At 50.5% G+C, this 13852-nt stretch overlaps 1 protein-coding gene across 2 annotated transcripts in view; it reads left to right on the top strand.

The window, feature by feature from the left end:
- Window positions 1-10179: 10179 nt before the first annotated feature.
- LOC306665895 (cytidine monophosphate-N-acetylneuraminic acid hydroxylase) overlaps window positions 10180-13852 on the top strand; it is a 66355-nt gene continuing 62682 nt past the window's right edge. The window contains exon 1 of one of the 2 annotated variants that reach the window (XM_079147561.1): window positions 10180-10467. In XM_079147561.1, coding sequence (XP_079003687.1) covers window positions 10457-10467 — 11 coding nt within the window. In that variant the 5' untranslated portion in view covers window positions 10180-10456. The remainder of the gene's footprint in view (window positions 10468-13852) is intronic. The other variant, XM_079147560.1, reaches the window with a different exon arrangement.

The following is a 13852-nucleotide window of genomic DNA, read 5'->3' as shown; positions in this document are numbered from 1 at the left end:
AAAACAATGCACTTTTGTGCATTTGCTCATTCCTCTGTTGGTATTACCAATATTTTGTCACAATGGACATCTTTTTGTACATGGGCTAAAGTACTTCCTTAGCAAATTTAAACCAGAATGTAAGTAGAATTGCTGAGTTGAAGGGTATTTGCATTTGAGTGGTTAAATAAATCATATACATATAGTCAAATTGCCAAACAAGGTGTACTTTTGGAGTACAATAAGCCCACATCTTTCCCAATGTGCTCAGTGACGTTGAATATTATGCATATTTAATATTCTGTCAACACAAAGGGAGAAAAGTGACTCAATTATATTTTATTTGGCTGGGACAGAAGGCAGAAGAGAAAGTTAGGGGAGAATTTCAGTTTGTTTCTTTATATATAAAAGGAGAAAAATCTGCATGTCCCCAGGAGGTGGATGAGCTTCTCGGAGACCTGGGCTCTTGGCGTGCCTTCTCTGCCGCTGTTCCTGGCTCAGAGCCCTGGATGAGCGCCTCTCACCCAGCCTGGAACCCCCGTGTCTGCTGAAGTTACAGGGGCCCTAGCCGCACAGGGTAGCATGGTCCGTCCTCCTTCAGTGCTGTTCAGTGGCTCTGCTTGCAGGTGCTCGCTGGCCTTGCCCTGCAGGCCTCTGGCCGCAGTCTTCACAGTCCACCTGTGCCTGGCCCAGGCTGTGGGCAGGGGGCGCCGAAGAGTCCCCAGCTCTGCTACGGCCCGATAGGCTTTCTCAACAGCCCTGTGCTGTACCCGTATGGTGGCCGACAGCGGAGTGAGTCTGGCACCCTCTGGCATGACGATGTCCGCGGCATTCCATTCTGTGCTAACAGAAAGCTGATTTAAACATCACCACAGCAAAGGTCTCTCAGCTGCAGAAGCAGCAGGGCGATGTCCACAGGCAGGGCGGCTGGGGGTGTCCCTGGAGTCTGCTCGGGCACGCTGTGGGACTGAGGAGACCGAGCCCCAGCCACAGACCCCCAGCTGGTTCCTCCGTTGCTTGGGGCAATTCCCAGCTCCCCCAGACCCAGGGGAACACAGGCCCCACGTCTCGGTGGGAACAATGCCGGCCGCACTCTGAGAAGCCCGCTGGAGGGGACCCGCCGGGTGGGGGGCAGTGACCGTCCTGGAAGAACAAGTGGCCACTCGCCTCATTCCTGTGAATTCATTCTTTTAACACCAAGGAGGAGAACTTTGGTCAGATATTTACTGCCCTGTAAATACAACGTGAGATGGGAAGGCCTGAAATCCTAGGGCGACACAGTTCTCTCTCTGACCTAGAGAGTCCTTCTAGTGGCCACTGGACTAGATGCCCTGTTCGTACCACCATGGAAGTGGGAAGCGTAGGAAAAGTCATTTCTGCCCACATCGATTAGGACCTTTGAGGTTGCTGACCCCAACTTGGACCACACAGAGAGGTAGAATATTCCTTCTGTGCTTGCCGGTGGTGGGAAAGATCCCAGGAGGATAAGCAGGCACCAGCGTCTGTCTTGCCGTGTCCAACCTCCAGGTACGGTACGTAGGTAAGATTGACCCTCCAACCCTTTTGAGTGAGCTAAGTACATTGCGAGGTTGCATAGCCACCGCTACCTCCAGAAACTCCTATCATCTCAAGCAGAGACTGTGTGCACAGCAGGCCACCACACTCCAATCCTCCTCCTGGCCCCGGCAAACCCTACTTTCTATGCCTGTCAATTTGCCTAGTTTAAGTATCCAGCTAAGGTGAATCATACGATGTGCTTCCTCTTGTGTCTGACCAGTTTCTTTTAGCATAATATTTTCAAGTTTCACCCTTGTTGAAACAAATATCACGACTTTTTATGGCTGAATAATATTCTGCTGATGTGTTGATCCATCCGTCTGCTGATGTTTCTACCTTTTGACTATGTAAATAACACTGCTATGAACACTGATGTATGTGTATCCAGTTGAGTCTCTGTTTTTAATTATTTTGGATATGAACATGGGAATGAAATTTCAGGATCATCTTAGTAACTTTTTTTAAACATGAGAGGTTTCCTGAATATTCTATGCCAGCAAGGAAACAGATTTGCCCAGAGCCCCGAGGACAGGTGAGGGTGAGGTTCTATCATGCTCTAGGCTGGATTACTACAAGGAGTTATTCACTGTCCTTCAGTGACTGCTGCTGGAGGGCCCTCCAGGGTCTGCAGCCTCAAAGCTTCCCCCTGTGCCAAACATGCTCTCAGGGTGAGCTGGGATCAGAGTTAGGGGAAGGGAAGGGTTTCCAGAAATCCTAATTTAGGTCACAGTGTGGAGCAGTCTCCTTGGAGTTTATGGAATCAAGACTCACAAAGAATCAAGATTCACTGACCTAGAGCCCTGGTTTCCATTATCAGATTGGCCATTAAGTAGAAATGAAAACTGAGGACCATGACCCAAGCTCCCAGGACCTCAGCCCCTGTTATACAATATGGGGGTGGGATAGGGCTGGGCATGGCCGGGCAGCAAGGTCCCTTTCAGCTCTAGCCAGCCACCACCTCAAACGCTGTGGGGTTCTTTCTCCCTTCCCCCACTTCCCTCCTGCCCTTCCTTGTTTTTTGCAGCAGTGGGGATTGAAATTGGGACCTCGAGCATGCCTTGAAAGCATGAGGAACATCCCCAACCCTTTTTGAGACAGGGTCTCGCTGCTTAGCTTCCCAGGCTGGCCTCTTTAAAGGTTAAATCTCATTTTTATAAAACCTTCCTCTTTCTAGATCCAGTGTGCTGATTTATGGGGATGAGTTAATTCTGCATGCCTCATACTGGAAGCCAGTGTTTGCCCTCCCGGCCTCACCCTCCATTAACTAAAATTATGCAACGTGAATTTATCTTACAGAGCAAATGCTTATTCAGGTATGAGCTATATGGCTTGGCGGAGTTATTGGATAGTGTCACACCCTAGATCCTGCTATATTCTACAACATTTCAGAGTGACGACAATTCTTTAACACCCCTTCTGCTCTCCTGAGCTGTTTCTGTCAACACACCTGCCTTTTACAAGTATCTGGCTCATCTACACGCTCTTCCTCCAGTTTTGACTAAATCTGCTATTGAAATGTTATATTTGGAAATTGTTCAACCTCAGTTCCTTTTACAGGCTGGCATTGGTGTCCCTCTTAGCTGCTCTTAAGGCACGCAGTGTATTCATTCATTTACCAAAAACCATGCACCACGTTGGACAGGAGGAATCATAGCACGGAGAGTAGCTGTGGTTGACATGGATCGTCCATTTCAAAAAGGCTCTTAGAGCGGATTTAGAATGTTCTCAACACAAAATATCTGACTTCATGGAAACACCAGTTGCCCTATGATTGTAAATTACATTTGTGATTGTATCGGAACATTGTTGACATGCATTGAAATGTCACACTGTGGCCAGGTGTGGTGGTGCACACCTGTAATCCCAGCGACTCTGGAGGCTGAGGCAGGAGGATCACAAGTTCAAAGTCAGTCTCAGCAACGGTGAGATCCTAAGCAACTCAGAACCCTGTCTTTAAATAAAATACAGATCAGGGCTGGGGATGTGACTCAGTGGTCGAGTGCCCTGGAATTCAATCCCTGGTGTACACACACACACAAAATGTCACACTGTACCCCTAAACATGTAATCAACAATCACTGAATGTTCATTAAAAATAAAGAATATATTTTTAAAAACTATACACTGGGATAGGTGTTGGAGCTGTAGCAATGAGGAGGACAGATGAGCTGCTGATCTGACCCACCAGGCTGGGGAGGGGGGCCTGCGTGAAGCAGTGACCCAGGCTGCTGAGAAGGAAAGCCAGGCAGGAGCTCTAACCCCACCAGCCTCTCGGGGAAGCGGCCTTGAAGCGAGATGCAGCCAGGAGCAGGAATCAGCCTCTGCGGATGGGAGGGGGCAGCTGAAGTGAGAAGGTCGTGGAACGTAGAAGACCAGGAGCGGGTTGCGCCTGCAAGTGGGCGTGGGGACCGAGGCTGGAGGCCCAGGCCAGGCCATGAGGGGGCCCTTGCTCTTCCTCTCTCGGTGACCGGAAATGGCAAGGAGCTGGGAGAGGGACAGGACGCGGCCAGACTGACCTTTGAGAAGCTCTGCTGGATGCGGCCTGAGTCTGGAGGCGGAGCGGCGCTGCAAGGCCCCTGCGCGGCTGCTGCGTTCAGGCCCAGGTGTGGCCAGTGCGCCGCTCCAGGGCCAAGCGCGGTGCTCTGTGGGCGGGGTGCGGGGGTGCGGGGTGCGGGGTCAAGAGCCTGCGAGGCCCACGGCGAGGGCTTCGAAAGAGACCCCGCCGGCCGCCAAGCCCCGAGGAGCACAGCCCACGCCGGACGAGAGGACGTGGGGAGCAGGGTTCTGCGGCGGTGGGAGCGGCCGGGCCGTGAGGCTAGCGAGGCTAGCGAGACCAGCGAGGCCGGGAGAGGAGGCAGCCGGACCACCCTTCCCAGAGAGCCGCCCTGAGAGGGAGAAAGGTGGACACTGGCATCCAGTGGGCCAGGGAGAGGTGGTCGTCCTGTGGTGCTGGGAAAGGGAGAAGCTCCCACGAGCCCACGTATGAAAAGGAGGAGCAGGTGTAGAGGAGAGACCGAGGACGGGGACAGAAAGACGCCAGCCCAAGGTGCCGAGGCCGCGGGCCAGACGAAGCTGCTGGAGGAAGACGTGGACCGGACAGGTGCTCGGCCACCCCTCACGCACTCAGCTGGCATTGTTTGGCTGCACTTGTCTCCCTCACTGGGCTGCGGGGCTCTGACCCCCGGGAACAGCGTTTTACCCTGTATTGTGTCCCCAGTCCTTGGTGTAGCCCAGGAGGTGTCCCGAGTGGGCTGAACTGAGGCGCCACGTGTCGAAGTTCTCAGCAGTTTTCCCTTAAGGATACAAAGTGCCCCGTCCTTCCTGGAGACCCTTACATTCCAGGAACCCCCAGTGGATTCCTGAAACTACACTCTGCACCCTGCATTTGTCCATTTGGTACAGTGAAAGCTCAACAGCAACGGGCACTCACCCAATAGGACAACCCCAGTAACACACTATAATACAAGTTTTGGGAGCCTGGTGACCTCAGCTGTCCTGGGCTGGGTGGCACACACGGTGGACAAAGGAGTGACTCATGTCCCAGGTAGGATGTACCCAGATGGCAGGATATTTCATCATGCTACCTGGAATAGCAGTTTAAAATTTAAGAATTGTTTATTTCTGGAATTTTCCATGAAGACTTTCGGACTGCAGTTGATTCAGGTAACTGAAAAAAGCTACAGGAAGCGAGACTGTGATACAGGGGACAATCATTCAGACAAGATGCCTTGGACACCTGGGGAGCTGGGTTTCTTGAACTGACTGATAAGGTGAGGGCTGAGCATGGGTAGGTGCTGGAGTAGTGCCCAGCAGGAAGGCCCAGCTGGACATTCCAGCTGGACAAGCCACCATGAAGACCAAGAGCACCTGGAGCCACAGGTCAAGGCCTGCTCAAAGAGGAGTTCCTGCCCTCAGCTTCCTCCTGGGTCCTCCGGGAAGACCCGCAGCAGCACCCGGGGAGGGAGTGCCCGTTCCCCCAGGGGCTGGGATCCCAGGTCACCTATCCACATGACTAGGAGCAGAGTAAAAGACGCTTCTCATCCCGCCCCACCCCCCAGTCACTCTTGGATTCAGTACAGATAGGAAATTAACCATTCAGTGGAGCGATTATGGCGCATTAGATATTCTCATCTGCACGGGCAATATCTTTAATGAGTGTTTTTAAGGAAGGCAAAATGGAAACAGAGCCAGGACTGAAAGGCATCACGGAAGCAGACCACTCGATATCTCTGTGAAATATGCAAGAGGTCTGTGGTGACCAGCATTTGCTGGACTTCACCGTCACCTCCGCTCGGGCTCTGTGCTGGGCATGGGCAGTACAAGAAGAGAGCTCAGGGCTCCCCTTCCAGCACAGTTCTAGTATGAGATGAAGCCTCACCAGGCTGCTCACAAGGGCAGGGGGCTCTCTAGATTCTAGCAAACAGGATCTCAAAGAGTACATTAAGACCCACTTGAAAGTGGGTGGAAATAATGATTTTTTTTAAGATTAGTCACTACAAGAGCCGTTGAATCCCAGAGGGGGCTTCTCTGATAAAGCTACATGAGGGAACCTGACTTTGGACAGAGAGCAATGTGGGGGTCCTCAGCTTCCTCTCCTGGCTTTCTCTTTGTGGTCTTGCATGCTGCCCCGTTCTGCAGAGATGTCTGGGCTCACAGACGAGATCTGAGCCCAGCCTGTGGCCTTAAAAACAACCCCCGCTGGAAGGTGTGCTCAGCTCAGTGGCCCTGCCACTCACACACTTGGCCCCGGGAATGTGCTGGCTGGCCGTCCCGATGAGTTCTTCCTCCCCTGCTCACAGCCTGGAAGCCCAGGGAGAGACAGGAGAACGTGTCTCCCTAATGGTAACAGGAGCAGGCGTTCCCACCCCGATGTGAGCCCACCCCCTGGATCCCTGCAGCAAATGCAGCTCCCCACTTTTTCTTTTTTTTTTTTTAACTTGCAGAGGTTTTGACCTCTGGAAATACATGAGACAAGTGTAACGAGCATGGGCTCTGAAATGAAATCAGAGCACTGAGTCAAAGAGGCCTGGGGAACCACACGTCCAAGGTCAGGCAGAAGAGCAGGAGGAGAGAGCAAGACCGAGTCTGGGAGAGGAAGGCGGCAGAGGGAGCAGCCTGGCAGGCTTCTCGGGAGGGACCGGTGCTCAGCTCCCTGGGGTCCCCAGCCTGCCGTGGCTGTGGAGGAACTGGGCAGGAGGAACAGGGTGGCTGAGATAAAAAACAAATACCAAGCACAGCACCAAGAGGAAAGAGCTCACGGGAGGGATGGCTTCATCGGGGCGGAGTCTGGGGGCCAGAGGAAAGCCGTGCACAGTCCTCCAGCAGAGGAGGCTTGGGGGGCTCCCTCTGGTGCTTTCTGTCACCGAGGGGTCAGTAGACTCCAGGCTGAAGGGGCAGGAGGCTGTGGGACTGGCTTTCCCAGGCACAGTGCAGAAGCTCGTGTTCCCAGGCCTCGCAACCGCAAACCTTTATTTCACAACTCGCTGGAGTCGCTACCGGGCTGAGGACTCTGGGAGCCCTGTGGCAGCTCTCCCTCACCGTCCCCTGGCTGGTTTGTCAGGACAGGGCCCATTGTGTGGCTGGGCCTTGCTGCTTCCCTCTGAATGTCATCAGATTATTTATAGTGTGGTTGGCTTCCAGGCTCCACCCGACAATCATCAGGTCCTTTGAATATAAAGCTAAGACCCAACTGTTCTTGCTATTCCCTTGGTGGTTCCTTTTGCGTTTGATCTCCTTTCTCCTTTGGATTTATTATTACATAAAAATTAGCCACCTTTGGGGAGGACGTGACTCAGGCGATGGACAACTGTCACCCCACGGTCCCTCCAACACAGCAGCGGTCAGCCTGACCTCAACCCCAGAGGACACGCTGCAGCGAGGACTGTTACCTGGACTGAAATCCTGAGAGATGCCTTGTTGGATGTGGAGCAGTGACCACCGCAACAGGCACTCACCCAATAGGACAACCCCAGTAACACACCATAATACGAGTTTTGGGAGCCTGGTGACCCCAGCTGTCCTGGGCTGGGTGGCACACACGGTGGACAAAGGAGTGACTCATGTCCCAGGCAGGATGTACCCAGATGGCAGGAGATTTCATCATGCTACCTGGAATAGCAGTTTAAAATTTAAGAATTGTTTATTTCTGGAATTTTCCATAGGAAGCAAGACTGTGATACGGGGTCAATGGTTCAGACCAGATGCCTTGGACATGTGGGGAGCTGGGTTTCTGGAACTGACTGATAAGGTGAGGGCTGAGCACGGGCAGCCTTTTCTCTTCTTAAGAGAATTTAGGCTTCTGCTGTTAACATTTTGAATGCCTTGGTGCACAAATGTAAATTTTTCTGGAAAGTTCTTCCTGTTACCTTTATCAAATCCTGGGGGTGAGAGATCTTTGCTCCAGTGATTCAATGTGGTGTTATCACTGGTAGCTAATTTCCTCACATATCTCTTGTTTCTCAGAAAGGAGAAAAACCAGATTATTCCTGTTTCTCAAGCGGTGTTGGCTCCCTGTATTGGAGATGAATGCGGGTTCCCTGAGCGACTGTGCATATCAGGCTTCAGTTCTTTCTGGAGACGTCCTGCTTTCTTAAGTGGGACTTAGGTGGAGTTCATTGACCATGTAATAAGCATGGCACTTCCAGCAATAAAAATGGAGTGCCAGGAGGGTCCCAGCTGGTGCTGCCTACTAGTCTCCCGGTGCTCTGTCACCTCTAGCCAAGAGTACAGGACGGATTTGTCACCATCTGCCCTTGTTTACTGATCTGGATTCACTTTTGTGATTCAGCTGGTCCTCACACCGTACTTTTGGGTGCCAATTCTCTCAGGCCGTCTATATGATTGCATTAGGGCCAGTACACCAATCACAAAATTCATGGTTATCACACAGTTGCGTAATGTCCAGTTAACTAATTGCACCCTAAACAATCTCTGCAAAATGCCACATGCAAAAAGCCTGTGATACTATAAGAGAACTCTTGCACTTGCTTCCAGGACTGTACATTGGTGCTACCCCTTTTGGAAAATTAGTTGACAATACCTGTCAAAGCTAAATATACAGATGCAATTTGCCCAGAAATTTTTCCCCTGGGTGTATCTCAACATAAATGAGGGCTTATGTTCATGGATCATCATCATATATTTGATCATAATAATTGCTAAAAAGAGGGAACAACCCCAAATATCTAACAATAGTGGAAAAGAAAAGTAAAATGTAGTATGTCTATAAAACAGTCTGTGCAGTGGTGCAAACCAATGCAGTTGAGTCCCATGGTCAGAACGTTGGGACAAAGAGGCAGACATGAGCAGGCGACTGCGCCATTACATTCACGTGAAGCTCAGGGGCGGGCATGGCTGGCCTCTGGGATGGAAGGGGGCCACCCTTTGAATGGGAGCTGGGTGGAGGGCGTTTGCTGGGCTCCTGGACACACTCTGTGTCTAGGTGGGGCAGTAGTGATGTGGATGCTTCCTGTCAAAACCGTAGCACGCTGTGTCCAAAACCAGTGTGCTTTATATACAGCACCTTACTGTATATAAAGCATATCTAAGTTTAAAAATATCATGTGATGCCTTCTGAAAAAAGGGAAGAAAGGATTTGAAAGACCTTCCTGGTCTGGAGAAGAAAAGACCCCTGTAGGGGCCGGGCGTGACCTGGAAGCCTGGTTCCCCTCAGACTCTTTTCTTCCTCTTCCTCGCTGACTGTTCTTCAAATTGCACAGCTGGGGTGAAGCCATCCTTTTACTCTTTACTGAAGAGCTGACATCAGGATGTTTCCTACTTACCATTTTAAGCATTGTGGTGAACCCAAGTCCAAAGTTACATTTCTGGTGCTGAAAATCAGAGAGATAATCTAATTGGAGATTACAGTCCAGAGACTTACAATCTACTAAGAAACCTATAATCTAATTAAGGATGAGAACAACCCAAAACACTTAGAGAACTTAGTATTACTGTCCTTTTAAAAATTACAGGTTTGGAGGTACAGTTTTCCCCAGATGCTCAGGGGAAAGAATCAATGAGAAGTGGAGTGGAGACCGATATTCCTGGAGAGGAGAGGCTTTGAAAGTCCAGGGGCAGACCCAGATTCCAGATGGCTGCTTCCTGGTGCACTTGTGGACAGATGCATTGGGACTTCCTCTCCAGAGCCAAATGGGGTTAGTCTGAAGACAGGGTGTCTATCAAATTGGGGAAATGAATCAGGAGGAACTGCAGACTTCTCAGGAGAGCCAGGCTTGAACTCCAAGCTCCCACCAGCCTGAGCCCTACAGCTAGGAAAACCCTCAGCAGAGGAGTGTAGGGGTCAGGGAAACTGAGGCCAGAACTCAGCTGCATGGCCGAGTCCAGACCCCATGAAGCTCTTAGGATTCCTGCATTTAAAAAGTGTGGTCATGACTTTCAGAAGAGTGCATGGAGTGTGTGTGGGGGGTGGATCAAGTCCTCCCTAATGCAGTCTCCTCTTAGACCACGTTTATGTGTGTGTCACACACACACACACACACACACACACACACACACACACACACACACACTTTTCCTGGCTCCCACGTTAGCAAGGAATTCAGTTTATCTCAAGTTCACCATCCAATTGATCCACTTGCCAGGCGTTAATGGGTGGAGCTGGGAGGGGGGTAGGCAGGGTGGCAGCTCCGTGAAGATAACTAACTCTCCCTGCTGCTCCCTGCTGAGGGCTCCAACCACGGGAGTGGATCCCTTTGCTGTGCTCTCGACTGCTGCACTTCTGCAACTACTCTTGGAAAGGCTTTCTGACCACAGGAAAATCCCACCAGATCTGTTGCCAAGCAAATTGAAACTCAGCCACCTCCGGGTCAGTCGTGGCAAGCATCATCTGAGAGGCTTCGGCCCCACGGTTGCCACTTTCCCTGGGAACTGCTTTGGGCTTTTTTGGCACTTTTCACCAGGAATGGAACAGAGGTATGGTCTAAAACTTTCTCACTGGATTTAGGATCTGCATTCGTAGTGGTTTGTCTCTGCTTCAGTGATCAGGTGTAAGAACCCAGAGCGCTTGGTGGGAGACAGAGGGTCTGAAGTTAAGGCAGTTTTTGAACCACAGTCTTTGAGTATCTCTGATCTGCAGCTCACCCAGCTCCCTGGCTGTGCAGCCTGCTGGCCTGCAGCTTGCCTGCCCTTGACCTTCCGTCCCCAGAGCCTGCTCTCTTGGCCCTTGTCCCCTTTGCCCACCCTGCTTCTTCTCCGTAGCCCTCCCGTAGTTTCCTCTGGTTACCGGCAGGTCTTCCTGGTTTTCCGAGTTGCCTTCTCCCAGCACGTATCTTACTGCTTTGCTCAGGGCGTAGACGGCTTTGAGACCAAGAGAGGTGCTTCAGGATAGGGACTAGAGGGCCCCGGGGCTCAAAAGTCTGGGCTTGAGGGGCGCTCTGGACTGAGGGTCACTGGATTCCTGGCCCTAAAGTGCAGTCAGTCCCAAGTACCCCTCAGTACAAGCTTGACTACTCTGTGGGGTAGGTGGGATTTTGTGGCTGGGTCAGAAGGCACTGCCGTCTGCAGAGTGTTTCTGTGGGGGAATATCAACAGCAATACAAAGCAACCTTTAGACCACTGTCTACTCGTCAATTGGGGTCATTTTTCATTGTGCCTGTTATTTTTAAAATGTCAATAAATATCAATGCAACCTTTTGTTGGGCTCCAGTTCTCCAGTGAACTTGAAGCTCATTTAAATTAAGAAGGGCGCATGTCAAAACCCCAGTTTCCTTAAAGGGTTATATAAGGGTCGCAGCTGCAGGTGGTTCAGGGCAGTGTTTACTTCCTCTCTCAGCAAACTTTTATTGAAAGCCTCAAGTGTGCGGGGCTGCGGGGGCAGAACAAGCTCACATAGAAGTGGTGCTTCCCTCCTGAGGCTGATGGCTTTCTAGGGGACAGGGACATGAATCCACCCCATAATTAAGAACAAGGTGCCAAGTTTGCTAAGTCATACTGAAGACGCGGCGCCACAGGAGTGTTGCCACAGCTGCGGTGGGACTTGACCTCGCTGGGCCAGCGGGAAGACCTTCCGGCAGAGACATGTGGGCTGTGGGCCAGAGAAGGAGGAGGGACCACAGAAGGATCGTCCACATCTAGGGCTGCACTTTGAGGAAGTGAAGGAGGCCTTGTGCCCTTAGAGGAGGAGCGCAGTTGACAATGGGCCCGAGGAATTGACAGGAGTCCAGCTATCAAGCATGTAGGCTTGGGTCTTGCCCTCAGTCGGCTCCTGACTCCCTCCCAGGCCTCCAGACCAGTTCTCTTCCCCCAGGGAGGTCGAAGAGACCCTTCTCTTCCCCTGCCCTGGACTCGGCCCCCCAAATTCTGACTTGCCTTGTCCGAGTCAATCAGAAGACCCTGTTTCAGAGGGTCCTGCCCGCGCCTGGGAGGAGATTTGTGCTGCACAGACAGGCTCAAGGAATCTGGGCGAGCTCGCTTCCCCACAGCGTCCAGCAGCAGAGAGGACCCGTCTGTGCCGTCGAGTTCCACATGGTGTCCGGGCTTCAGTCATGTTTGCACAGTGACGTCTCCATGAAAACCTGAAGGACAGGGTCTGGAGAGCTCCCCCAGACCGGGAATCAAGGGGAGGCTCCTGCTCGATGCCGAGCTTCTGCCCGTGTGTGTTAGTGACCACTCGTAGGTCTTCCTTGGAGCAATGTCCATTTAAATCTCTTGGCCATTTAAGCATTAGGCATATTTGTCTTCCTGTTATTGAGTTTTAAAATTTAAAATATATTCTTGATATAAGGTTCTTACAGCTATCTAATCTGTAAATATTATCTTTTAACTCACAGGCTGTTTTCTTCCCTCCCTCCCTCTCTGCCCTCCTGCCTCCTTCCTTCCTTCCTCCTTCCTTCCTTCCCTCCTTTCTTCCCCCCTCCCCCCAGGGGTTGAACACAGCAGCACTTAACCACAGAGTCACACCACCTGGAAGTTGTTTATTTTTCTTTTTGAGACAGGGCCTCACTAAGTTGCTGAGGCTGGCTTTAAACTTTCCATCCTCCACCCTCAGCCTCTCAAGCTGAGGCGTGTGCCTGGCTATTTCTATTTTTAAAATATAAATAAACCAAAGATGTTCCTTGTATATTGGCCTCTAAGTTGTTTGCTTCTTCATAGCAGGCTGAGACCTATTAACCCAAAGACTGGCAACACCAAATTCAAATTTTTACATATTCAGTTGTTTTGAACAAAGTCCAAATAAACAGGTTTTTGCCCCTTGGAGCCTTCTCTGCTTACCCTGTGAAACACGCAGCACCTGTAGCCACAGATAACATAAGCCCCAGTGTTATAGAGACCAGAAACTACGGCTGCTCTTGGAGCAGAGACCCCTGCGCTGCTGCACAGCATCACCTAGATGCCAGGCCACCTGTCCAGTCCTGTCCCCTGGAAGTTCCCTGGGGGTGATATAATGCAGAAGTTCCTCTGCAGCTGGGGGGTGACCCTCCCGAGCCTCAGACAGTACCAGGAGCTGAAGGCTTCCTCCTGCATGTCTGTTCAAGCTGCACCTAAGATGGCTTTGCCCCTTACGGCCTCTCATGCCGTCTCATGAGAGCTCAGCAGAGCTGCGGCTTTGTCAGCCCCGAATCCTTGAACTCGCCCCCTCTGATTTTCTTCTAAAAGTGTTGAGGTTTTAGTGATTGCATTTCGGTCTATGATTCATTGCGAGTTAATGTTCAGGTGTGATTTGGGATAGGGACACAATTCACCCTTTTGCATGTGGCTCTTCAGTTGTCCCAGAACCATTGTGGAAAAGATTGTTTTGTCCCCTGTTGATGGTCCTGACACCTTCGTTGAAAATCAATTCACAAAATATGCACGGGTCTGTTCTAGACTCTCAATTCTATGCCATTGATTCTGTTTATCCTCAGGACAAGACTACACTGTCTTGACTCATGTAAATCTGTAGTGAGTTTTGAAATGGAGAAGTGTGAACTTTCTACTTTTTTGTTCTTTTTAATGTTTGTTTTGACTATTTTGAATCTTTTTTGTGTTCACGAGAATTTTAGAGTCAGTTTGTCAACTTCTGGAATTTGGATGGGAGTGGCATTAAATCTGTAGGTAAATTTAGGGAGTATTGCTATCTTAAAAATATTAAATCTGATGATCAATGAACATGGCATAGCTTTGCCTTTACGTAGATCTTTAATTTCTTTCAATATGTTTTATAATTTTCCATGTAAGAATCTTGTGCTTCTTTTATTAAATTCGTTCCTAGGTGATTTTTGGTTTTACTATATTTTGTATGAATTTGTTTACTTAATCCTTTTTGGACTGCACGTTGCAGTGTGTATAGAAATGCTGTTGATTTTGAATATTTTTTTTT

This window comes from Sciurus vulgaris (assembly GCF_902686455.1).
Source record: "Sciurus vulgaris genome assembly, chromosome: 7".
NCBI lineage: Eukaryota > Metazoa > Chordata > Mammalia > Rodentia > Sciuridae > Sciurus > Sciurus vulgaris.
The sequence above is the reverse complement of the archived record's forward strand: the minus strand, read 5'-3'. Positions and strand labels throughout refer to the sequence as shown.